General features: G+C 37.3%; 1 protein-coding gene and 1 long non-coding RNA gene across 5 annotated transcripts; one reads left to right on the top strand and one right to left on the bottom strand.

Moving 5' to 3' along the window:
- Nucleotides 1-1,762: 1,762 nt before the first annotated feature.
- Nucleotides 1,763-6,161, bottom strand: LOC136241089 (uncharacterized). The gene is made up of 3 exons (XR_010694153.1): nt 5,128-6,161; nt 3,577-3,743; nt 1,763-1,818 (listed from the first exon to the last, which is right to left on the bottom strand). It is a non-coding gene; the product is annotated as an uncharacterized lncRNA (long non-coding RNA).
- A 111-nt stretch (nt 6,162-6,272) lies between these two features.
- LOC136241168 (uncharacterized) lies at nt 6,273-27,960 on the top strand. Of its 4 annotated transcripts, XM_066032346.1 has the most exons (8): nt 6,318-6,385; nt 7,360-7,466; nt 7,517-7,541; nt 11,423-11,510; nt 11,641-11,700; nt 11,757-12,026; nt 12,090-12,164; nt 25,807-27,960. In XM_066032346.1, the coding sequence occupies exons 4-8, from the start codon at nt 11,441-11,443 to the stop codon at nt 27,885-27,887; spliced, it is 2,556 nt and encodes an 851-aa protein (XP_065888418.1). In that variant the 5' UTR covers nt 6,318-6,385; nt 7,360-7,466; nt 7,517-7,541; nt 11,423-11,440; the 3' UTR covers nt 27,888-27,960. The 4 variants fall into 4 exon arrangements, with proteins under 4 accessions (XP_065888417.1, XP_065888418.1, XP_065888414.1 ...); XM_066032342.1 differs by lacking the exon at nt 7,517-7,541; XM_066032344.1 differs by lacking the exons at nt 6,318-6,385; nt 7,517-7,541 and adding an exon at nt 6,911-6,926.

The following is a 27,960-nucleotide window of genomic DNA, read 5'->3' on the forward strand; positions in this document are numbered from 1 at the left end:
GTTTGTTAGTTTTATATTGTACATATTGAGGGTCACACAAAATACCAAATAAAAAATGGGCAATATATTTAGGTGGTGCTTAGAGCCCACCCAACCTCCTCTAGCCAGGGTCACTGCATAATACAGTAACCTGACTAAATTAGCCATCACAACCAAAATGTATCATTTTTTTACAAAGCGATGTATTTGTCTACTGCAGGTTAGTCGTGTGCAATAATTTTCAATATCATATCAAACTTCGATATATGTATATATATTTATATATATAGCAATTGCTGGTCTTTGATATTTATCGTATTCTCGCTATTTTACTATACTATAATTATCAATAGTTACAGCTTTTTGGTGATCGCACAACCACATTAGAAATGAAGTTCAGTTTGATCATTTTAAAATCTTGCCTAGCCGTTTTCTAGGCTTTCTTTTGCACTAGTTTTTAGTGATTTAAATTATATTTATAAGTGTCAATGCATTCTTCATGGACTTACCTTTGTCCTCCTTTGTGTCCTATTTATCTTTGCTGACATCGCAAGGTGTCAATTCGCAGTAGTGCAATGCAATGGTTTTCCTACGGTTGTAGCGACAATCGTCCGAGTTTTCCATTGTAAGTGGATTAATTTGATTGCAGAAGCATTTCTCTTGCTGTTCTTCGTTTGTAGCATTGTGCAGTGGGCTGAACGTAGATGAAAGTGAACCGTAATGGCCACTTCACTTTTGAGTCAATAACTGGTGGGGCACGTGTTCAGATGAAAACATTAGCTCTAGCGCCATCTTTTCTTTTGATGAGGTATGCATGGGCTCACCAGTCATAATAATGTTACAAAAAAAGTAAACAAACAAGGATAAGGAAAAATTAAGAATTATATAGAAAAAAGTAGGGAAACAAGAGAGGTCTCATACACCTGAAGATACACTAGTGGTTTCTGGTGCAGTTGCTGTGACAAATTACCCAATGAACCAAAAACCATAAACATATACAGCTACACAGCAAACTATTATTTTACGACATAATCTTACCAGACAATCCCACTCTGGGTGATATTTTATCATCTTACACAAATACTGGGCAGCATTTGTGGCAGCTTGTGGTTGCCAGTCATCAGCTTTATGTTTGTTGGCTAGATCACATACTCCTTTGACAACCATACAGCCAACATTATTTTGTTGACAAGCTCTGGCAACCCCCCTGCACCTTCCATTTCAAATGCTATTGCTTCTGGACACATCTGCATCAATTTTTGTTGCATTTCAACATCTCCGATAAGCCAAGGTCCACTTAAAATTATTCCAAATTTTACATAATCTTTTGTGTGCTTTGTTTGTGATAAAAACCAATAAAAATTATCATCAATATTTAACAAGCACTCTGAGTAGTTAACAAACCTCCCGGGAATCACCTTCAAGTCAGGATATCTATGGATAGCTATGGATACTACCACATCACCCAGTGACACTTTGTTAATCCTTCCTCCACATACACCAACTAAGAAAACACTGCTCACATTTGGCATAGCTTTTAGAGCCTTCCATGTTTCAAACCAGGAGCCACCAGGACCACTATCTCCCATTGATGTCTGTACGACTGCAACCCTGACTTCTTCCCAATATCCAAGATAATAACAACTGATGGAGTTGCATACAGGATCTCATTGAGTGATACGAAGAATTTCATCACCTCCCATCTCATTCATTACTGCATAAAACTCAATGTCACTCACAGTCTGTATTAGAAAATAGCAATCTTTAAGCTCATCATCAGCTCTGGCCTCTTGAGTTTTATTTTCTTTTGAACGTCATTGTACTTGTGTTTCAGTGATGCTACATCAAAACACAACATAAAGTGCTACAATCTGATAATGAGCAAAACCTATTTTAAATATACATTACAGTATACTACATTTAGTAGTAATGCCCAAATAACATACATATATATCAAGTAACCAGAGTTCAACTGGTTGAGCACATTGTACACATGCTTATAGATGCTAGATTCTAGTGATTTCTACGAGCACATTATTATGATGAGTATGTATATTATTTGCCCATTTTAAAATGTAGATGTGACCAGATTTAGATTATAGGATGGTATTTACAATTGTGTGTCATGCAGCCAAGAAAGTTGTGTGCTATACCATTGTATATAATAACAGGAAGAGAGGAAATGCAATTTCCATACACACACAACACACACACACACACACACATACATAGCTGTTCCCTTTACCGAATGGGACAACCTTCAGCATTTCATATACTATAAAATCGTCTTATATTTTCTTGACACTCTGTACATAAACTTAATTTCTGGGTCTTGGATGCCTTCAAATTCTTTTTGCAAATATTTCACTAATATGTTTGGTTGCCCTGAAATTTTGTCATTTAGAAGTTTTCTGCAACTTCAATTAAGCGTTCAGAGTGATCAACAACAGATGATATGGTATGGGTAAAAATAAGCTACATTTCATGATTACAATTGTGTTGGTCTATGTTTGGCTTTAAGTGAATTTTTAATATGTTTACGCATAGCTCCTTTGTAATTACAAGAGAATCATGCCTTTGTTTATGCAATTGTTAAAAGAAATTACACATCTCCGTACATAGCTACATTGCAAGTTAGCTAGCCACATATGAAAACTTAACTATTGTTATTATGAGTAATAGCTAATAATTCAACAAATCCAGGGAATTACCTCCGAGTTTTACTGAAACCAGCAAGCTGCATGCTACAAAGGGGCTATATACGTAACTACACACGTACAGCAAGCTGCAGTCTACCAGTCAAAACGATACATCAGTTATTACAAAACAATGATCCACCTTTATGTGGTACACCATCACTTGGACAGTGCTCCTGTAAACTACTAGTCCTGTCCTATAAAGATATTGCCTGCATAGACTCAAATGCTTGAGTGGTACACAGACATCCCAGTGCTGCGTTGTTGAGTGGTAGTAGCTGTGTTTGGCATGGTTGCCAGAGGCTTGCTAACATTGCACCAATAATTGGATCAGGTATTCAAAATGCCTGGAATTTTTATGTACTTGGATTAGATTGGTAGTGTGAGGCAAAAAACAGATATACACCTACGTTGATGTTTGTGAACGTGTTTGGCTTTATACATTGCAATATTGCTAAGAGATGGAGAAATAGGAAGAGGGGGATGGGTGGGACTGCCCTCTACTGTGGGGAATGGAAGGACAGTGCCCCTTATCTTTTTTAATGCCCAGTTGCTCAAGTACAGCAATTTTGTATTGCTTTTTAGTAATTAGCCAACTTTGATTTAGTAGGATTTGTGCTAAAGTCTATGCAAGAATGGAACACTGTTGAGAGTGCACAAAATTGAGATATTCTAATAGAGCAGTCACCACTTTAATAGAGCAGTCACCTAACTACTCTAATAGAGCATTCAGCGGAAACATCCATTAGCTATTTATGTTGTCTTGCATTTAATATGGTCCAAAATTCAGGGTGCTGGCAGCTAGCAGTGGATGCAAATTACAAACTATGGTGAGTTTGAGCTCAGAATTCTGCAGAAATTATTTTTGTTTTTTTCCATCTTATAAATGAAGTGCTCAAACCTTAAAATTTAGTCGCTCCAGGACCTGGTGGTTTGGTATCAACTCTGGAGGCAAATTCCCAACTCCTTGTCTTGTTCCTCAGCCTCTATCCAGGAGACCCATGAAAAAAGCTTAGATGTAGCATATTCAGTAAGTGAAGACATTTCAGATAGACTTGTTAGATACATCTATTTATGAAAAAAATAGCAGAACCAACTTAATTACTGTATACGTACAAATTTTCGAGGGACATAATTTTTAGAAAATTTTGTGGTTGCTTGGTTTTCCACAAAATTTTCACCGTCAAAAATCAGCGTTAGCTCTATGCTTTCTAATAGGTAACCTCAGTGAAAAACAAGTGATCCTCGACAATTAAACCACAAAAATCCTGAAATTGGTCTGTGCGCAAAAATTATTTGCCTAGAAAATTTGTATGCATGCAGTTCTAACTATAGCTAATGGTCTAACTATAGCTTATAGCAATGAAGATATAAAGCTAAACCCAAACTCTAACCCGGTGGCTGCTGAAGAATCATTTCAGGTTAAGCAAATTCATTAGCAGGTTGTTGTTTGTTCCATAGTGGACTATCAGCCACCTCATTACCATCTAATGGTAATACATGGATCAAATATCAGATTACCTCATTACACACTTAAATTGTGCCCACTAATTTGACAACTTGATTAAGGATACATGTAATTATAGCAAAGCCAACTTTGCTAATACCCACTCATCAATCTCCACGTGATATAAATTTGGTGGACAACTATTTGATTGGACTTAAGCACATACAATTCATACTATTTCTTATAGTGACCAGGTCCCAAAGGTGTACTTTATGCCTCATTAATAACACCACTGCATTATAGTGACCATGTCAGGTAGGTCCCAAAACATAGCTAAGGTATACAGTTGGTAAAGCATGGTGACCAAGTAAATGTATTCACCCCATTGCATAACATTGAAAAGTATACCTCACAAATGTCAGGCTAGCAATGGTTGTTATGTGTTTTTGTAATACGCGCCACAAAATTTTTAGCATGCAAGCTCTCTCTATACGATTAAGGCTGTGCCTAGAGTCACGGCAACCACGTGAATAAAAAAACTTGGACAAAAAACCTAAGAAAATGAAAAAAAAAAGTTTTGGCTAAAGTGAGGCTTGAACCCAGGACATCCCGTACTCTATCCCAGCGCTCTATCACTGTATCACTGTGGTGCCAGCTACCCTACTCTTTTAGTTTGTACCTTAAATATGTCATTCACGAAGAAACCTATATAAATCACCAGTAAAGAAGAAACTAAACCTGAACCTTTACCCTAACCCTAACTCGAAAGTACCAGACGCATCCCCTAAAGTCAAATGCTCGGGGCATACTACTAGGCGCGTGCCCTAAAGTCGAATACTCGGGGAATACTAGACTCCTGCCAACCCTAGCTCGCCTCAAACTCAACAAAAACTTACCTTCATACAACTAGTGTGTGAATTCTGGGTGACTGCGCCGTGACTTTAGCAGCAAAATGTCCAGTCACAGTGCCGTGACTCTAGGCACAGCGTACAATTAAACACTCACCAATGATATCAACTAGTTTCTTTTCAAGTATATCAGCTAATTGTTCATGTGCAGTTCCCACTGCTGAGCTCCTCAAACTTTTGATAATTTTTCCACCAATCAGGACCCTTTCTGGGCAATAACGCTATAAGATCATTGATCTTTTTGTATCTAGTTGTTATGGCATTTGTTAGCATAGTCGACTGACTCGACTCCACGTTTGTTAGCATATTTTGATGAAGCAAGTAAGGTTGAAGGTCCAACTTGCTATGAAGATCAACTGTACACTGATTTAGAGCATTTTTATACACATCCATCACAAGGGGGTGTCACTCAGGCTCTTGCTGTAGGTCGATCTGCGACCGCGGTCAAACTCTAAGTCAACGGTCAAGGCCACTAAATAGCTCTTACAGTGGGTCAAGGGTCAAGAAGATACGGAAGGTTCGAAACCCACAATCGAAAACTATACGTAGCTATTATCAAGTTTACGGGATTATACGTAACTCACAAGAAGTAAGGATCTCTAAGATGTTTTAAAGCTCCAACAGGTATTTCGCCGTAATTATAATGATTTTTCTCTCCCAGCTGCTGGTAGCACGCACTAAGAAAATATTATACTAGGTTACAAGCGCAGGTGCGAATAGGAAAACAGAGAAATAAGTGGAGGTCAAAAGTTCGACAAGAAACGCTCAAGTCACAGGTCAAAGACGATAAACACTGCAAGTCAAGGGTCAAGGTGAAATTTTCCCCGGTCAAGACTTTGACCGCGGTCGCAGATCTACCCACAGCGTGATCCGACGTGACACCCCCTTGCATCACTTAATGAGCCTTATCCGCAATTACGTCACAACGCAAAAATGGCGAAAAGTGTGGGGGCCTTTTGTACAGAGAGCCATTGGGAAGAAACCAAAAGCAGACCGTAGGACTACTCGAGAAGTACGAAAATGCGTGCCCCTACATAGTAAGATAGTTAATAAGCCTCACCAGAGTTTTCTCATGCTTTCTTCACGTGGAACATGTCGAAACGTTATCCCTTCCATACAAAGTATGCTACTTGGCCCCCACACTTTTCGCAATTTTTGCGTTATTTTCGCGTTATGACGTAATTGCGGATAAGGCTCATTGTGAAACGTCTCGTCCCCAACCACGATCACGCGTTCTTTCACGTGATAGAGCGCGTGGGCGGATTGGGACTTTATTTTTATTTTATTTACTTGATAGTATTAAACCGGGTGCATCATCAACGAGACCGTCAAGTAGTTTGAGTCACTTCATTTGCGTGAGTGGATTTTTTTTGATTGATTGATTGATTTGATCATAGATAGTATATGAAAAAATACGTTGATGTTTGTAATGGCTTTGTTTATATGTGTGTTTAAACCCATATATCCAAGGGGTGGCACTCCAGTACTCTGATCTTCGAAGCAAAACACAAGCAGGTATTTTGCAGTAGGTCAAAAAGACAAACTTCGTTTTGTCATAGATATAATAACGCTTACCGGGATTGGAAACGGAAGTTGCGCACGCGATATTTTTACATTGTGAAGTTATCCGTGTTTCGCCTTGGCTACTTCCGAGTGTGACAGACTGCTTCTTACAGTACGTACAGTGGAACTTTCTCGAAAGTATTGCATTACTAGAGTATAGAAAAATAGCTAGTATTTTAATATTGTTGCTCAGAATTTTTTTTTTTTTTAATGATGAAAATGTACACATGACAACAAATGCTACAATTAAAAACTACAAAACAAGCTATATAATCACAATGAATAAAATACAACTACTGGGAAAGGGGAACAACAAAGAAAGAAAAACTACAGGTAAAGGGGAAAGTCATCATCACCACTTTGCAGAGCCCAATACCTTAAAATCATTCGAGCATTATTCACCCATAAACAAACAGAAAGTTGTTGAAGTAGTTAAAACTGGAGTTGTATCAGGCCGTGTCACCCGTAACTAAGCATACAACTGCTTTGGAACACCCCTAGATGACTAGTGAAGTTTAAGTTAGGCCATATTCGGGCTACAAGCTGTAGACTGTTCTATGCGTTAGTGCAGTTGTATTTGACAAGACTGTCACTTTTTGGTAGGTTTTAACACAACTCACTTTGTGTTTTGGTTTCCTTTTGGTACATGCATAGCCCAGACAAAGCAACAAACCATTTTGAAATTTGGTATAGTGACTCATAATTCCTTCTGCTATGTGTTCCAATTATTGATACAACAACATGGTACTGCATTTTTTACTTACAGCAATGATTCTGGACCCTACCTAATGTCATGCATAGTACAGTGAGGTGAAATTATTATGTCAGGCGAAACACAGATATCTGTAACCACAACTTCCGTTTCCAATCCTGGTAAGCATTAGTATATCTATGGTTTTGTGAAGCATATAGAGCATTTTCAGCACGTGATCGACCTTACGTAATAAGGTAGGGGCAGGTGTTTCTAGACAAAGTTTGTACATGTATTAGAAATTTGTTTATTTCTCCAAGAGAAGAACAGATTCTAACATGCTTGGTGCCAAATTGTAGCCAATGAAATAGGCTATCAGTGATATAAATTGTGAGTGGTAAAGTGTAGGATGCTAGGAGAAAGAACAGTCTAAACTTGCAATTTGAGAAAATGCTAAAAATTTATGTGGCATGGGGTTTCTGGACCCCAGTAAAAGTAGGCGTACCTGGCAATGCTATGGGAATTGCTGCACTCCACTGAGTGCCGTGGCCCAGCAGAGACTGATAGCGTTCTGTTTGGCTGGTTACTTTGTTTATGGCAGCGATTTTTTTTAGCAGCAGAATTGCATTATGCTGCTCCTGACCTTGTAGTTGTCTTGCAACGCTTTCTGAGATGCAACGTTTGATCTACTGCCTGGAAATCTGTACCAGCCCTTATCTGAACACAGAAACAGCATACTTCAGCAAAGTGGCCCAGCAGATCCTTGCTGCAGGCTTCTCCGAGCTGCTGGTTGTGTTGATTGCACATTCAAGTTGGCACAATGCAGGTAATGGGCTTGGAATCCAGTTGTGCTATCTCTAAACCATATGTCTGTTCACTGTATAGTGTGATAGACAATTTGTGGTGTATATGGTTGCTTAGAATTACGAATGATGCCCCCAATCTACTGTTAACACGTGTATAGAAAGTTTTTTACACAAAAATATTCTACATGCGTGATGAATCTAGAAATCCTTGAAGCTATTGAGATAAAACTTTGGTATTTTATAGCACACAAGTGGGGTACTTAGGTACTCAAACCATAGCCTGATTGGTTTCCATTCCATCCTTCAGTAGTGGATTATAAACGAAGTGTCCGGAAACGCAGCTGTGTGGAATACGCAGCTGTCCGGAAACCCCCTTACTTACCTTAATAAGTTTCGCCTACGCGTCTCGACATTTTGGTGCACAGGTTAAAATAGTGCAATGATATTCACAATGGTTCACGGAGTGTATTGTGTCTTTACAATGTTCTTCTAGTGATGAAGAGAAGAAATGTTTAATTTTGAAGAGAATATAGTCGACAGATCTTGATTAAAATGCGTCAAGGGCGGGCTGAAAGGGGAGTCATTTCACGCGACACTGACAGATTTCTCTTATTACAGACCATGCTTGTTATTCCTGGCAACTTTTTTTACAGTATAATGTGACAAGACAAGGGCAGAAGGATATGTAAAGACCTTACCCAGCACTATAGGGTGTGCTGTACCCGAGTACTCAGTGCAGGGATGGGACTGAACTTGAATGTAGTGATGAGAATTAGGAACAAGTGGTAATGAGTTTGTATGATACATGAATTATAGTTCTCGACTTGGAAGGTCATCAGAAAACTTGAATGGGATGCTGTGTCATGCTGATACATCTGAAAAGCTAGCTAGCTAACTAAAAATCTGAAGCTATTTATGCCGTCCTTTCAACCACTATCCACACAATTCCAAGTGCTGACTAGTTGATAACTTGATACCATATGTTGCTATATAGTGCCAGAGGCAGTGTCTACAACTTGTATGAATATGTATCAGTGGCATCATCGTACATCTCATACGTCATTGGCTATCATTGAAGTTCCACATCTGTGTTGGACAAACTATTATACTATACGTAAGTGATTTATTCAACTAGAACTTTAGCTAGTCAACATATGCAACTTGACATGCTGCTCATAGTGGTGGAATAGATTGCTCGATAACATTTTTATCACTTAGATTTTTTCTGGTATGTGATTGTGATGTCTTATGTTTACTTGTGTATATGTACATTGTAGTTGTGCACATGTCTAACTGTATCTGTACATCTAGCTACATGTTCCTGTATGATATGGACATGTTAAATTATCTACCTATTGAACTTGTCATATGCAGTGCCAATCATATGGTCCAGTGCTAATTTTTACCAAGTCGTTTCTAATGGTAGCATATGAGGGGCTCTGGCCTCAGTACTGGTTGACAACAGAGGAGGTTAGTCACGGGTCACCAAACATCTAGTGACCAAACCTATTCATGCAAAATAATTCTAATAGGTCATTGGAGATCTGTGCAACATAATGTACACTTCCCAAGCCCTTAATAATCTCAATCCTAGCTAAGAAGCAAGCCACACACTGCTCATGAGGGATATAAAAATATCGGTACCAGTTCCATACGCCATATTTTATGCACATGCAAATATGATAAAAGGTTATTCATCCTCCTCTGGATTGAGAGTAATCATAGTGGCCATCAATGAAACACTTTCAACCAGATTAACTAACCATTATGCACTGTTTTCAAGAACAATTTTAAATATATAATACTAAAGGACCATAGCAGAAATGTAACATTTATGGCAAAATAATGTACTACATTTAATGAAGAAAAAACACTGCAATATTACAGAACAATCCACATCATTGTTTGTGTGGTATAGCGTACACAGATATCCAAATCATACCAGTTCATCAACCTTACCAAAGGACCATCAAGAAAACTACACAGCTAGTTACAGCACTGGTGGGTATCATGGTGTACGCAGCTAGCTTAAGATTGGGATTCCCTTAAGATTTTTTTGTTGTGCTAGCTGGCGTTTCAGATGTACCAGTATGAAACAGCACCCCAATCAAATTTTCTGATGACCTTCCAAGTTGAGAACTATAACTCATGTATCACTACAAACTTTGCTACAGATTCACTACCACTTCTTCCTAATTCTCATCACTGACTCTATTCAAGTTCAGTCCCATCCCTGCCGGAGTAGCTACTCGGGTACAGCATGCCCTGTGCTGTAGTGCTGGGTAAGCTCTTTACATATCCTTCTGCTCTTGTCTTGTCACATTATACTGTAAAAAAGCTGCCAGGAATAACAAGCACGATCTGTAATAAGAGAAATCTGTCAGTGTCATCGTGGAACGACTCCCCTTTCAGTCCGCTCTTGATGCATTTTAATCAACTTTCTGAAGATCTGTCGACTAAATTATCTTCAAAATTAATCATTTCTTCTCTGCATCACTAGAAGAACACAATACACTCCGTGAACCATTGCGAATATCATTGCACTATTTTAACTTGTGCACCAAAATGTTGGACGTGTAGGTGAAACTTATTATTATGCAAAGTTGATCACGTGTTGAAAATGCTCTATATACTTATAGATTACAACATAGCTAATACAAGAATTCAAGCAAGAGTCAAGCACTGATTTTAGCAAAAGTTTTTACCAATACATTCAGTTTGAATTTGTCACACAGAAGACTATGCACTGTAAGTTTGGTTTCTCCATTAAATGGTACTTATGTCATGGCAACATTTCAGCCAATCCAACCCACTGACTGGTTAACTAACCGCAAGAAAACTTCATTACCAACAACTAAACACTCTCACATATTGAAAATACAATATTATTGTGTAACTACACTGCTTTTTTGAAATGGGTAATAAACAATGATCCAGTGAATGGACAACAGTTATGTTACTGGTATGGTTTAGACCATTTGTGATCACAATCAAGATATTATTAACAGAAAAGTATACATTGATTACTTGATTTTGCTTAAAAGGTCTTAATTCTTTACATTCTAACAATCAATTGTGACCAGAAATATATAACCACTTACAAAATCTGTGCTCTCACAAACTTCTTTCTATATCTTGTAAGGTATCAAAAAGCTTTGGTTCTGAGTTACTTAATCTCATGCAAGTCCTTCTTGATCATCAGACCTATCATTTTGATCACTCAATTCCATTTTGATCTTTATATTCTACTACCCCTTGTGATCAGTACCCAATATACACTATTAAACAATTCAGTAATAGTGTTCATCTCATTGTTGTATAACCACATGTAGGATTAAACTAGTGTCCACATGGATGGTGAAGAAGACACAAGTGACTATCCTTACGTTGGTACAAGTCATGGATCAAATCATATAACTAGTAAGAACTCCAGTGTGTGTAATTGTCTTAGACAAAACAGTTCTACTGTAGTCTGTAGCTGTGTCAGTATAACATCACCTTGTTACAACACTACGTAATGAATGATTATTGTATTTGTGTATTGCCATAGCCACAGACTGTTTACATGCACTACAATTGGATGATGTGCTCATGGTTGTGAGAAGACCTGGTAAGATGACAATTGACTTCAGGGTTAGAGTTAGTGTTTTTATCTTTAATGTGCAGAATTTTCATTTCTGATCAGATACTACAACTTGTTGTATCAGAGTTTAATACCTAACTGTAAACTGACCATCAAAATTCTAAAACAATACTTAGAAATTCCTAGTGATGTGGAGAGCTTTATTCTCAATGGAAAAAGCTCAAGAATCAGATGTCAGAGGATTATCAATCTTCTGCTAGCTCAGTTAGACACTAGAAGAGATTACAAACAATTCTGTCACTTGTTTAACTTGATATCAGTAATGACTGATCTGACTGATAAGCTGAGGGCAGGTATGATTATGGTTTTACATGTAATGGTATTGTTAGTAATATTTGATGTTATAACAATCACAGAATTTTACCTCTCCTCTGATGACGTCACACAACATCATCATGGTGCTAGTCATCTTACTGGATCTGATGTGTATTGTGAGCTGTGTACTGTGTGCTTATATACGTATATGTGTGTATGTGTGCGCGTGTGTGTGTTATATTTTGTGGTAACAGGGGCTGGCTACACAAAAGATTGTGATACTTTGCCGGTTAAATCAGTAGTTTGCTGATTGTGTAAAAGGTGCATGTTTCATGAGATTGTAGCTGACAAGATGCCCCTGATAGGCTGCTATTTGGCCTTGTGCCAGTAAATGCCATTATACTATACAATATGAAAACCTAGTTGATTACTATGAACTCTTGAAAATAGTGAGAAATTCAAGAGATTTCCTTGACCACAGGAGAGCATAAACAGCTCCATCTTATATAGATGATACTTCATCTGAGTAGCTACCAGAGCTGCTGAGTCACTACATTAAAACAAGCACACAGAAGAATTTAGAATTTTCAACTAGAGTAGGGACCATAGCATATCGATAAAAGTACTGAAACAAGCTGGAGTAGTGCACGATATTAAATCACAGTAAAACAATAAGAAGTGTTATATCCCTACTGCGCATTTCCATTATGGTATCTTGAGCACAGTAGGGATATAACACTTCTTATTATTTTACTGGGATTTAATATCATGCACTACTCCAGCTTATTTCAGTACTTTTTATCGATGTGCTATGGTCCGTACTCTAGTTGAAAATTTCAAATTTTTCTGTGTACTTGTTTGTTAACCTTTTTTTGTTGTAAATAATTATAATTAATATGACTGGTGAACCCATGTGCACCACATCTGAAATGGCACTGTGCACCCCAGCTATATCAATTATCATCTGAAAAGTGAAGTATCCATTATGCTTCGTTGGCAGCTATGTTCAACCCATTGCACAACAACAAGCACCTCTGCAATCCACGCATATACCGAAAGAAAGAAATGGTGCCACGCGCCCCAGTTATATCAATTATCGTCTGAAAGTAAAGTATCCATTACGCTTCGTTGTCAGCTAGGTTCAACTCATTACACAGCTCTGTGGTATTAAACAAAGACCTATGCTGTATCATTTTACAGTAGTCAGTTTTGAGGCCCAAATGGCCCATAATTTGGCTTAATTTATCCTACATGTTCCTCTTTCATTATGTAAACAGCCTCTCCACCCCCACCCACCACCCCTAGTGGAGCTCACCTGATACAATCAACCTCGAGTTAAAAACTATCCAAAATGGTGGGAAACTTAGATGTTGGCTAGTGGATGCTCTCAAAGGTAAGGAATTGGTGTAAAATGTGTTAAAATTTTGTATACATCGCTTCAACTATGTGCGAGCTAAAGCACTGTAAATACTTATAACCAACATTTCTTGATACTTGGTTTTTCTTGGCCCAGTCACATCAAGACTCACGGTAGTGAGGCATGCGGCCAAGAAATCACAAAGCGCATGCCCAATTAAAAGACACGCAGCCACTACTGTGAGTTATTTACGTGTAGGGACAGTTTTGCAATAATAGTCCTGGATTATGCAACATCTCTCAATAGATTTGTATTGCGTTACGTGACAAAAAAAATCTTTAGGAGTCGTCATCATCATCATAGTATTGCAACCTCACTAAAATAAAAAATAGGCATATTTACACATATTTCGCTTTATTTCTCTACTTTATGGTACATTTTTATAAACACAACATGTCAACTGACCAGAGTATTTAGTTTGGTTACATCATAACAGTACCCCTGATCCTGGAAATTCACAAATGCTATATTCCTTAGTACATACTGTATATAGACTGACCTGGAAATTCATGACACCCTTGATGTCACTACAGTCCATGCATGTACAGTTAATCAATCAAGAGCTATAAAAAGAACACACTAAGTAATACAATTCCTTTGTATGTAAACTGACCTGAAATTCAAGACTTCCTACCTGGTCCCAAGTTATGTATGTACCATGACCACATCCAACTGCTAGTGGGTGAACTGCATACTACTGTATGACCAGATTACCTGTAAACACAAACAGGCGGGCATTAAATACAACACACCTAAAATCTATGTCACTTTTTACACAAAAGACACATTTGGGGATTTACAAGTTGACGGTGACCTTATTACACAGTGTCCTGATTAGACAGGTTTTACTGTCCACAAATTCAGATATTTAGACCAGTATGCAGTGTGTGAATGAGTACGTACTTTTTGTACAAGCATCATGTACGTTAGCTTACTTCTTCCGGTCTGTACCTTGTCGACAATCCCTCCATGAGATGTTAATCAGTGTTAGGCGATGTGGCACTTAACATACCAGCTTCATCTTTCTTCACTCCCCTTTTACGTAACTGAACCTCCATGATGAGCTGAGTACCAGCATCAACATTCTCGACTCTTTAATATCCATTCGACTTCTTCAAGTGGTGTACATATTTTACTTTCAAATTAAAGTAGCTACGCTTCACCACTCCATCGAAATCTAGTTACAATACAGCAAATGTTAAGACATGGCTTGCATGGACTGCCATCAATAATTAATATAAACCGCATATCACGTGTGTTCACTTGAAGTGTTACAGGGACTTTCCAAGAAATTTCCCCTAAATGGGTCACATGATAATTGTCATTCACGTGAAACTTGTTCTTAGTCATGGCTCTACAAGGAGGTATGCGTACTTTGTATTTTAGTATATGCTGTCGAGAAATATTTGTGCGTTGCTGAAGTTTTTGTGTGATGGTTTGACAGGACTTGCATGATGATGGGCAAGAAAGAACTGTGATGGTAGGGTAGATGCCCGTCCCTAGCTACGCCTATGGCATTAACTAACTTTATCTACAGCTGCTGTATGTTACTGATACATCAGGGGCACTAGAGTAACGGTGAAAGTGGTAGCTAAGGCCCAATCCCTATACTTATATGATGATAATGAACTGAAAGCAACTAGTGTACATAAGAAGTTTGGGGGTATGCTCCCTTGGAAAAGTGGAAGTACTGCACCTTTTAGTTTTAATTGCTTCATCTACTTTGAAAATTTGTTTAATTCCAGGCAAAAATAATGTGGTGATTGAGACTCTGCTATACATGTACTCTGATGCCCTTGTGGTATACATTGTCCATGGCAATACTGTTCCATCCTTGGTTCCATCTCCCCAAGTTTTGATGATTAAGAGTCCTCTATTTCTTTCTCTGCTGCTCCAATCCTGAAGCTACGATCACAATGTTAAAAGTGGTTATATGATAATAACAATTAAGAGTCTGTAATGGACTCTTATTATGCATGGACTCTTGATAATAATGTGACAGGTTGCATATCCAAGGTATTGCTAGATCTTCTCAGTATAAATGCCTGGAGCATTTACCACAGATATGAGATATTGTAAAAGTTTGTAAATAGTATGAATGTCACAGTAAAGGTAGATATACTCTAATAGAACAGTCGGTCTCCTCTACACTGTAAATTCATGCTTCAAAATTTACAGTGTAATAAAACACTCAGTAGTATGTATGCCTTTTTATAAACAAGATGACAATATAGGTGCATGTCGGACACTCCTAGATAATATTATGCATTGTTTTTACCAATTTGTTGTTCCTATCTATCACTGACAAAAATGAATGATATCCATCCCAAAAATACCTTTGCCTTAAAAAGGGCATGTCCAAGAAAGGGCGTGTCCAAGAAACTACAAGTACTTGTAACCCAATATAAAACAGCTCAATTGTAGAGAAAGACCTCATTAACATAAAAATAACTGGTAACTTAAAGAGCTGATATCTGGAGTGGCCAAGAACCAATCTTACTGTCATTACCAAAGTTTTATTCCATGCAAGAACACTTTGGCTGTAAAAAAGATGCACCCATGAAAGTAAAAGTAACTGGCAATTGAAACAGCTGATATCTGAAGCAGCCAAGAATGAATGTTGATATGTAACTAATTGCAATTAACACTGAATAAAAATTAACATGAAACCTTTATCGTCCAGCTGTGTTCTATATTCACTCTTGCTACATCCTAAATTATTTCTTTTTAACATCTAATTGGCTGGTAATTTGGCCGCCTTTTTTAATAGTCAGTGTATAGAGCAAAAAAAGGGATAAGTAGAATTTGAGGAAAATGGGAACGGGATGGGAACGGAAAGCGGGAACGGAAACAACCTACGGAAATGCCTGATAAAGGTCATCATGCAATATACACGTAGGATTTTACAATGTTATGTGTCTGCAGCATTGTTTGGATCCTTTCACTAAAACGATTGAAACACTCTAATAGAGCAGTCACTTGCAATAAAATACTCTAATAGAGCAGTCAAGACTGTTTTGTTAACTATCCCACCAGGGACTCACATTGATGGCCTGTGAATTGATGGACTATAGCTGTCATAGATTAGACTAGCTAAGTCATCAATACAATTGAAAGTTAGTTACCATAAACATTTTAAACTACTCAACTATTGACATTAAATACTGATGAAAACTGAAGTACCCTATAATTAACCAACAGTGCCTCTTATAGGCTTCAGGAATATGCAGCAGCACTGGTATATGTTTTGTCAAGCTGAAGTGTCTCCAAGAATCCTCATGACTGCTTAGCTAGCCTTCTCATTGGAGACATGCATTTACACATACTGCAGCTACCACATACCCATAATGTGACTTTTCTGAGGTTGCAGGTACAACTTCCCCAAATCTATATGCAGGCACTGCATGTCAGTTAATTAGAATCCTTTGTAGTGGCCTATGATGTTTTAAATTTTGTGGTTTCAAGGGAGTAGCTAACTTTCAATGTTGATGACTTAGCTAGTCTATATATACCTAATGTATGACAGCTATAGCCCATCAATTCAATGTGAGTCCCTGGTGGGATAGTTAACAAAATATTCTTGACTACTCTATTAGAGTATTTTAATGTACGTAAGTGACTGCTCTGTTAGAGTGTTTCAATCGTTTTAGCGAAAGGATCCAAACAATGCAGCAAAGACACTACTGTATAGTAGGGACCACAAAGTTGAACATAGCTGACAGTGAAACGTAATGGATACTTCACTTTTCAGATGATAATTGATAGCTGGGGCGTGCAACGCTATTTCTTCCTTTTGATGCGGTATGTGTGGGTTCACCAGTCATAATAATTTTTTTACCATAGCACAATGATAAAAAGTACTGAAACTTGGGTAGTGCACGATATTAAATCACAGTAAAACAATAAGAAGTTTTATATTCCTACTGTGCATTTCCATTAAGGAATCTTGAGCACAGTAGGGATATAACACTTCTTATTGTTTTACTTCATGCACTACTCCAGCTTGCTTCAGTACTTTTTTTCGATGTGTTATGGTCCCTACTCTAGTTGAAATTCCAATTTTTTGTGTACTTGTGTTCTGTTAAAAGTACTTAAAAATCAATTGATACTGTGCTATTTCTAAAACCAGGCACTCGTGCAGTTAATACTATCCCTTTCTAGCATCAACCATGTATACAATTTAGTGTTATGCTGCTATTAATTTAGCTAGACAATTAGTAAATATAGGCAAGGTTCAGTGTAGTTCCTAAGTTTAGATTATTTGACAGTAACTAAACTATATTCTAAGACTAATGATCTGTAAAACAATTGCTTGGACGGTGTGTGGATGCGTAATTCTACCCACTGTGTGGGTTGTGTGTCAGCCATTGAGCAGACCACAAAACAAGAATATGACAACTAGGTGAGTAGCTTATAGTCCTAAGTACTTAACTTTATGTATTAACTTACAATAGCGAAGTAGTATTTAAAACTTTACACCCCAAAAATCAATCCCACAATCAAAAGTTCCTAGTGTGTGCTGAAACATAGCGTAGCTATCTCATACTAATCAAGTCACATCTGCATAATCATTACGTAAATATTTTAATTAACCACATAATAGTATGTACAAACGTTTGATGCAAATATGTGCAACAGTTTGTAAGTGCATACGCATTCACCTACAGTAGTACTGTAGATTGGGAAATATTTGACAACAAGAATATTACATGGTTGCCTCAACTAACCAAAATAAATTACATGAAATATTTGCACTCATGAAATTGAATATTTTCTACTTGTTTGGTGGCTTGTCGTAAAGCTTGTGGCTATATTACACAGGTTAAAACTAGTGCACTAGTTTCAACACTGAGGAATGAGTATATATATACTATGCTGGTGGAGAAAAAAGAACCCTCTTCACTAGAATTAATAGTTTTGAATGCCATTGTACTAGCTCCGAATAAATAGGTCGAGGAAGACCTAGCTCAGTCACAGTTGCAGTGATCCACTCATCATACAACAGGTATCGATTTAACGTTCATCAACTTCATTGTATCTTGTGCACCACATCACTAACTTCTGGTGCACGAGACTAAGGCAACAGCACAGGCACATAGCAACAACAGTGCTAGCTTCTAATCCCAACAGAGTGCTGACTGCAGATACAGCATAGAGCTCTACATGTTAAATTATTGGTTGTACAGTGGTAAAATATTTAACTGTGATTTAATATCATGGACTACTCCATCAATGTGCTATGGTTCTGAAAATTCCGAAAAAAAATTTGGGTACTTGTTTGTTGACTTTTTTTGTAAATGATTATGACTGGTGAACCCATGCATACCGCATCTGAAATGATACCGCGTGCCCCAGCTACATATCAATTATCGTCTGAAAAGTGAAGTATCCTTTTTTTAAGGGAGACTGCTTCAGTATAAAAACACTGCTTTTCAGCAGTGCCTTCAACATACATACATACATACATACATACATACATACATACATACATACATACATACATACATACATACATACATACATACATACATACATACATACATACATACATACATACATACATACATACATACATACATACATACATACATACATACATACATACATACATACATACATACATACATACATACATACATACGTATGTTCGTACATACATACATACATACAATAATTAAATAGACTACATCTACCTACACATATACAGTTAGTACAGTGACTGATACAGGGTTTTGACGCTTCGTTGTCAGTTATGTTCAACCCGTTACACAGTTTTTCGAATCAAGAACTGTTTGAAAACCACCTATGCAAACCCAAAGAAAGAAATGGTACTGCACACCCCAATTATCGTCTGAAAAGTGAAGTATCCATTATGTATGCTTCGTTGTTGGCTATATTCAACCCATTACACAGCAATCGAATCAAAAACTGTTCAAAGAGCACCTCTGCTAACAAAATAGCCACTATGAAAAATACGGACGATTTCCATTACGAAGGAGCCATCATGTGCTACCACCAAATCAACACTTTTCGCTGTCAGCAAAGATGAATGGGACGCAAAGGAGGACACTGGTAAGTCCATGAAGAATGCATTGTACGTACTACGGTATGCCAAAAGGCACCTCTCAGGCCAAAGGTACGTCGAACAGTGAAAAAATTGAGTTACGCTTGTCTAGATTATCAATTTTTGTCAAATGACAAGGGTTATACAGAAGGCTGGGCCTGCATATGTGCTCCCCACAAGTACATACAAATAACAGAACAAAGACAATACAGTGGCAGATACAGGGGGGTTTCCCCCTCTGAAAATAGTGTGCGCGCCCCCAAATTTATTTACGGATCGTGTGGATGATAAAATCACCAAGAGTTGTACATAGTGCATTATATTGGGACTTTTTTTCTACTGGCTAAACTTCATACTTTTGCATTTGAAATCACTGAAAAATGCCATTACGGCGTTTAAGCATGTTAAACGTCTCTAAAAATAATTATCATATTAACGAGTACAAGTGCTGTTTTTGATTACGATTATTATGATTATGATTAAATATGGATTAAGACACAGCCTGTATACCTGACCAATGCAATGTTTTATACAAAAATAAATCTTGAATGTAGTAAATAACTGTCTAACAACAATTTAAGGTACTAATTGAGGTACTATTCGCAACCTAAGTAGGTAAGCTGTTCCAATCATTGGTGATCCTATACTAAAGTAATTTGATCTACACAGTAATCCTTAAACAACTTGAACTGATACCCCTGGTGGTAGTAGTTGTGTAAGTATATAAATCAGTAGAATCTGTGTTGAAATAGTAATTAAGTATTTTATAGAGGAAAATTACGTAGGTCACCTCTCAGATGTCTGTATTGGAGTGATGGTTGCTTCAAAACTTTCTGCAAAGGCCTGGATTGGGAAGATCCAACTGTGAAACAATGTTGTGGAGTGATTTTTACTGATTCATTGCTAGCTACAGTAGTTTATGCCATAAATCTATTTAGCTATAGGCCACTGAGCTATGTTAACATTCACCCCAGCTGGACGGTCTGGGATCAGTCATTGAAAACTTCCTGAACCTAAAAACCCTCTCCGAAAATTTCTAAATCCGCCACTGCAATACACTAATGCAATAGCAATACAAGTAAACAGAACATATGAAGAAGTTTGCCACATGGAACGGATATTATGTTGCTTAATCATGAAACAATGTAATTTTCACAAAATAACCTGCAGAACTAATTCACAGTGCTTTTGTTTCATTGTAACACTACTGTAGCGAAGGTTAATGGGTGTCAAGATGTTCCAGGTATGATACATGTAGAGCAACTCTCTGCGACTACAATGATGCCAGAAGTCCAATTCATGGAATTTAGGTGCATCAAAATAGCTTAAACTGACCGGGTGTAGAAAATTTCCTCATACATTTTGTATTGGGCGTTTCGGAGGCATGCAATAAAAGGCATAATAACCTGCGACACGTGATAGATACCTCAGATTCTGAACCAGATTTGGAAAGAGCAGTGAATAACAAGCTACAACAGAAGGAACTCAGAGGAAATTTAAGTGCATCATTTTAAGGTTTAAAATCACTTACTTTTTCTATGGTGAATTGAATGGCAGATATTTGGAAGAACTGTACCAACTACAAAGTGGGTGGTAGTTATCCAACCAAGGTCACTTGACATCAGACAGTGTGTGGGGGAGTGTCCCTTCACTATCCACACAACCCAACAGACACGCATAAGCTTGGCTTTGAGAGACTTGGAATTCAAAGAAGGCAATAGAGGTGGTGATGTAATCACTCCAGTTAGCTGTACAATAAGGAGCCATAACCAATTGTGCTCTACAATCCTGGAACTCATACAATAAGTTATGAGACATACAATGAGTTAGTAGTAGATGATTTCATTGCTCATCTTATTAGTTGCAGTACACATTAATGAGTCTTGTAGTGACTAGTAGATATGTATGTATCATCTTGTACATAGACTTGTTAAGTGTTATACAACAACAAAATACCTTGGGTTCTATGAGTCAAGCAGTCAAGCCCAAGATGAAAAATCATTCATTGCTATTGTGGAAGAACGATTACATGCAGGCTAGTTGTCTACAATACATTCTTGGTGTGCATACACCTTGAACATAAAGTCAATCCCAACCAAATATCAGTATAAATGTTGTGTGTATATTGAGTACACCAGTGGTGGATCTAGAAGGGTTTCGGTAGTTTTGACAGAATACCCTTCAGAATTTCTCTTTTTAAAGTGATACTGGTTTCTTCTAGCTCTTTATCGTAACAGTAACATAGAATGTCTTCTTTTTCATCTCTGGGGCCAACTAAATTAAATGCACAGCAGCTCATCTTCTCACTCAATAATTATTTTTTCAGGCGCTTGTTTCTAATTGAGGTCAAAATGAGAAAATGAAAGAGAAGAGACCCTGAAGAGAATTTAAAGCAAAGAAAAACCATTATCTTTCTAAGAGCAAGAACAAATAAGGATGTCTAAATGGTAGCACAATAGTGTAGCTACATATATTACTATACTAATGCAATGGCTTTATGGAGAAATACAATACATCTCCCAGAAACCTCCTTTCAAAAATCCTAGATCCGCCCCACTGTATATTATTAATACAATCAGCCAAATTATATTCATGGTGCACTTGTAGATAATAAAGTTTGCTCCACAGAATCAACTACCACTATTGCACCACACATTGATACAGATTACCAAGTCATTAAAAAAAATTTCCACTTATTTTGTGCTAATTAGATGAATGCCACTAGTTATGTCATAATAAACATTTCCTTGTCTGAAGAATGGCTCATATTGGTCCTGCCATACAATGGGATTGAAATCAGGAAAAAAAAATTGAGATTACATCATGACTTGTCACAATTAATTTGAGACTTGCAAATGTACTGCACATTTCTTTGATCATCCTTATCATAAGAAACGAACACCATTTGTCTCTTAAAATTATGTTATAAGTACTCTGTCATCATTTTCTGTAGCAGTACATTATGGAATTATGCAGCACTATGAACATCCTACGTGGGGATCTACATGTGAGCAAATCCCCATGGAAGCATTACATCACTCATTCCATTGGTTCATTTATTGTCTGGTATACATGCAGACACTAGTCTAAGTACTATTTATCTAAATAGGTGTGATGCTGCCTTTACAGACAGTTGCAAGTCAGTGTATAGGTACATAGTAACCATGTTGTAGTGGTTACTACTATAACCTTCCAGTAGTCATGGAGGATTGTAACTTGTAAGTGGGTCAGTACTACTGATCTGGCAGAACCACTGACTCGATGGGTAATTTGGATGGGGTCTGGGTCATAGAGATGAGTGCTGAGACCTAGATTGATTTTTACATAGAGAGTAACCAGCACAGTTTTCAGCATGTTGTTGTTTGCAAATTCCAAACCCCACCAGTTAGCCTGCATATGTTTTAATACGGAAGGATCGTCTGTAAAAGGAATTAGTAGACAAGCAGTACTATAAAGTCATTAACAGTAATTGTTAAGTGGGTGTACCGTATTGTCTCGAATTACGGCCCGGGTGTTTATTTTTTTCAGGTTACCCCGGCTACTAACGAGACCAGCGACTATATGAGACCGGCATTTATATACCTCATCAACATTCATGAGTCAACTTCATACCTTGGTGTTGTACTCTCCTGGACTCTCCTTGATGTTTCTCTCAGTATATTTCATAGATTCAAGCTTAAAAGGAACTGTACAAAACGTTCTTCACTTCATTGTTTATAACACCGCCTGGAACTGTTAAAAATAATGACTGCACTAAGTGTGTATTTGAGACCCGGCGTTTATTCAAAACCCGGCATTTATTTTTGTTATGATGCTGTATACCCCCGGTGACTAAACGGGACCAGGTGTTTATACGAGACCAGGTGTTTATACGAGACCAGGTGTTTATACGAGACCAGCCATAATTCAAGGCAATATGGTAAGTCAACAGGCAGCTAAAGACCCACAATTGTGATAATTGCCCCATGTTTCCTACAGGCAGCAACGCACAATCCTGATAATTGGGTGGTGTCATGCATGACTTGGCTAGATGTAACCATAGTGGGGAAACCATCAAAGCAGAAATCATAGTATACACAGTATCAGTTTGATGGCATGCTAATAGTACTGCACATGAGTACTGGTCCCATTAGTTCCCTCCATTTGTTAACAGCATTGTATCCTGCTAATATCATTGGCTTCATTGGTTCACTAAAGTAATGTAAACGTCATCACCATGGTGATGTGTGTAACAAACAATTACCTGCTCATGTAGGTCACTAGTCTGTTATAAAAGAACTTGTTTGTAATGTAATAGCTGGGATGACATTATAACACAATTACACGTGTGTGCATTGTCATGTTACATCAATAAAAATAATAGAGAAAAGTAACCAAACATGTGTTAGATACCTGTGATAGCCTTTATACTGGTGTGTAGCTACCTATGTAATAATGTGAAATCCCTTTACCAAAAATCAAAATTTATAAAAATAAGTCCAATGTTAGTCAGTCAGTCAGTTGGCCACCCAATATTAAAGTCTCGACATGACAACGATGTGTGTATGAAAATGTGTACAGGTCATAGTTATAGCACAGCAGGAGTTAGCTATTGACATGAGTCCGAGGCAAAGCTGAGAACAAGTGTCAATAACTAAATATTTTATAACTCTTGTGATATAACCGGCAAGTGACAACTCGAATATGATCAACACCAAGCAGTTGGCCGGGCAATAACTAGCATACAGTTCCAGTGAATTGTGTGAAGTATGGCTTCACTTGGATATAATTTAGTATCATTTCCAAGGCCAATGCTCAGTGATCTAGTAGTGGCTTGTGATCACAAGAGATACAGGTTTCATTATGATGTTGTCATAGGGACACTGTGGCACCCACATATTTTGGTTGTAACCAGAGTACATATGGGATAAGTAGAATTCTAGGAAAATGGGAGCAGAATGGAAATGACTCACAGAAAATGACTGATTTAAGGACATCATGCAGTATACAGGTAGCATTGTTATTGATAACATGATTGAAACACTCTAATAGAGCAGTCACCTGCATTAAAATACCCTAATAGAGCAGTCAAAAATACTATCCCACCAGGATAGATTTGGTATATATACAATTTCACAACTTTTTTCATCCAAGTTTTTTCAGGCTGTACCATTTTTTACAGCTTGTGTGGATTTCACTTTTTTGTACTTTATAAAGCCCCAAAATCAGCCTATTTGGGATTTATTTTTACTCACATTTCTTCTTTTCCACATTTCTTCTTTTCTATACAGACACAATGATGATTATTGAAGACAGAATTATAAATGTATTGCATTCCATGAGTATTTGATAATAATTATTGTAATACTCTAATAGAATGCACATTTTTTTGATGACTTCTAGTAGAACATACATAGAATGTTCTAGAACAATCTAGTACTTCTATTGGTGGGTCTATGAAATCGCAAACGTTTCTTTATAAGCAGATTTAAACTAGAATTTTCATTTATAAAGCAGAAATTAAGTGAGATGATCAGCCAAGATAGCAGTGGTTAAGTGGTTAAGGATGTGGGTGTTGGGTATGGAGGTCCCTGGTTCGAACTCCGGTAAAGTTACTAAACACACTCGAGGTAGGCGATACACAATAATTAATTTAACTTTTAATGGTTTTTCAATCAAAATGTATTGGACATGCCTGTTCCAGCTGGCATTTTTACCATGAGCAAAAGTACAGTATAGCAAATGTCCGCAAACTTCTTGATATAAAAGGATACCAGGACGATACACTATACACAAAACAGCACAAAAGAAATACAAAACATCAGCTAAAAAAGAAATTGTTTGAGGGCAGCACGGAATGGATTGATATTGGTAATCTGTAAGATAGGTGCAGGTATGTTGTTCCACAGAAAAGGCGAATTAATGAAAAAAGAGTAACGATAAGGATTGATGGTGGATATTGAGATGTCTAGTGCTGCTGGATTTGATGAATGTCTGTTTATTGTAGAGAAATATCTGAAGGCATCAGTGAGTCAGTTACTCAGTCAGCCATCACTAGAAAATTTCGTTAAATATTTTTTTTTTAAATTATGTAGCAACTTGTTGAAAGCGTTTTGGGTTGATCTGAAAGCTTGTTTGGGCTTAGTTTTACCTAACCAATACTGTCTCATTGTCATCAGGGAAAATTGAGGCTGTTTTTGGGTGATGTTATTTTGTGGGCCACGCCTACACTGTACTCCTTTGTGGTCCGTACTATATAGTACTATCGTACTGTATGATTTTTCCACTAAAATTATCTCGAACAAAAATTTCTGATTTATGTACATGTTATTTATCAAACATCTTTATTCACTTACAGGTACCTCCCATACAGCTCACCCATCAAGACTGATCACAACAAGCAATGCTAACTGGTTGGACAATTGTGCACAAGAAAATGTTATTCTCCGAAATGTTGATGATGGAACACCGGATGACAGAGCAGACAATTACTCCATTACCAGTCACCACCAGATTGTTGGTAGAAGATGTAGAAGTAATTTAGTTCCTGAAGAATCTGTAACCAGCATAGAGCCAGATCTGACATCTGATACCACAGACAGTACTGATGTCAGTGATATACAAAAAGCTTCACACTTTGATAACAGATTGTCCAGGCAATTTGACAAAATTGTTGCTTCTCTCAGTCCTGAAGATTTGAAGGCTACCTTGTCAACACTGGTGAAGATCTTTGACAACATTGCTCAACATCCAAATGATGACAAGTATCATCAAATGAAACTAGCTAACAATACATTTAGTAATAAAGTGTGGAGACATCATGCTTGTGAGGAGTTGATGAAAATGAGTGGGTGGGTAGTGGAGGATGATCATGTGAGACTAACAGATGACTCTTGTGTCCATACTGTATTACAATTGTTAGAGACATTTACTAAAATGGTAAATACACCAAAAGCTTTCTCTACTCATTCCCTAAATCCTACTACCTGTTCCACCAAAATTTCTGAATCAGATATTGTAAACCAGATAACTGAACTGGTCGGATTGCTAAATGCCACTGATTCTGAAAATGCACTGAAAGAACTAAATAGAATTTATCAAGATGTTGTTCAACAGGCAAAGGACAAACCTTACCAAATCAAACTGAATGACAAGACATTTAGCAATAAAGTGTGGAGGCATCTTGTTTGTCAGGGGTTTATGGAGATGAATGGCTGGATAGTGGAGGATGATCATGTGAGATTAAGTGATGACTCATCTGCCCATTTTATAGCTCAAAAACTGGGGTCAGTTTTCAAAAGCATAGCCGATAGTCATTCTAAACACCTGTCAAATCCCAGTGACACAATCATAGTTCCTACATTTTCAAAACAAAATTCAGAGCTTATAATTTCTTGCATATTTTCTGGAAATGCTGAAGCACTTAAACTTATCTTGGATTCTCATAGTTTTGTGAAAGAAGTATATGTGGAATGGGTTGCTGCAGGTCCCAACCCTATATGTCCTCTTATTGATATTGCTTTCATAGCTAAACAAATTGGAATTGCACGAATATTAGTTAATAAGTACTCAGTAGACCCTAATAGCTCAAACTTGGGAAAACTTTTTAGTGGATGTGATTCCTCTGAAGCCAGCCAATGTTTGATTATTGAGTTTATAAAAGAGTTTAAATTTAAGCTTTATGATAGAAGTGTTTCCATTATTCATTATGCTGTCCTGTTAAAGTTTTTGACAGTCCTTAAATTTGTGGTGGAAGATTGCAAAGTTGATGTGAATTATTGTACAACTGCTGCTGGTTATTCTGAAGGTGCTACTGCATTGCATTTGGCATATGCTCTTAATGAAATGGAAATGGTCAAGTATTTAATAGCACATGGGGCAAATCAGAATTTAATTGATAACACTGGTAGAAGACCTAGAGATTATCAGTTTAATAAAGATAGCATGTATCACATTACATCAGTAAACCTTCTCAAATTAGCCAAACTTTACAGAGACATCACATGTAAAGAATTTCAATATTTTTGTTTAATGTTGAAGAATGGAGTTGATTACGTGAATGGAGTTGATTACGTGAATGCTGTTGATCTCACCTTTGAGAAATTTCCTGAATTGCTTAATGATGTCACCCATGCCCAACCATGTTGTAACCTAGAGACCACACCAACCATGAATGTGCTCAACCATTACATCACTGATATGGCTCCAGATTATTATTCTATTGGATTGGAACTTGGTATTCACAACAGACAACTGAAGGTCATTAAGAGTGATACTAGTTTACCTGCTATTAAACAAAAGTGTCGTACAATGTTAGAACTATGGCTTGACACTGACACCTCAGCTAGTTGGAAGAAGCTGTGTGATGCTATACAAAAACCTGAGGTGGGACTGTGTAACATTGCTGAGCAAATAAAAAAATATTTGGAAGCCATATAAAATGGCCTGTATGCAATAATAGTTTATGGCTGCAGTACATATAATTATTATTGATGTGTGCTAGAGAACTTAA

Source organism: Dysidea avara, chromosome 12, assembly GCF_963678975.1.
Source record: "Dysidea avara chromosome 12, odDysAvar1.4, whole genome shotgun sequence".
Lineage (NCBI taxonomy): Eukaryota > Metazoa > Porifera > Demospongiae > Dictyoceratida > Dysideidae > Dysidea > Dysidea avara.

What these genes read in the sequence shown, in the direction of transcription:
- LOC136241168 (XM_066032345.1), top strand. Translation starts at nt 11,441, where the DNA reads ATGGATGGTGAAGAAGACACAAGTGACTATCCTTACGTTGGTACAAGT. An exon ending in TGGATCAAATCATATAACTA is followed by an intron (nt 11,511 to 11,640) that starts GTAAGAACTCCA and finishes GTATTGCCATAG; the next exon opens with CCACAGACTGTTTACATGCA. An exon ending in CATGGTTGTGAGAAGACCTG is followed by an intron (nt 11,701 to 11,756) that starts GTAAGATGACAA and finishes TTTAATGTGCAG; the next exon opens with AATTTTCATTTCTGATCAGA.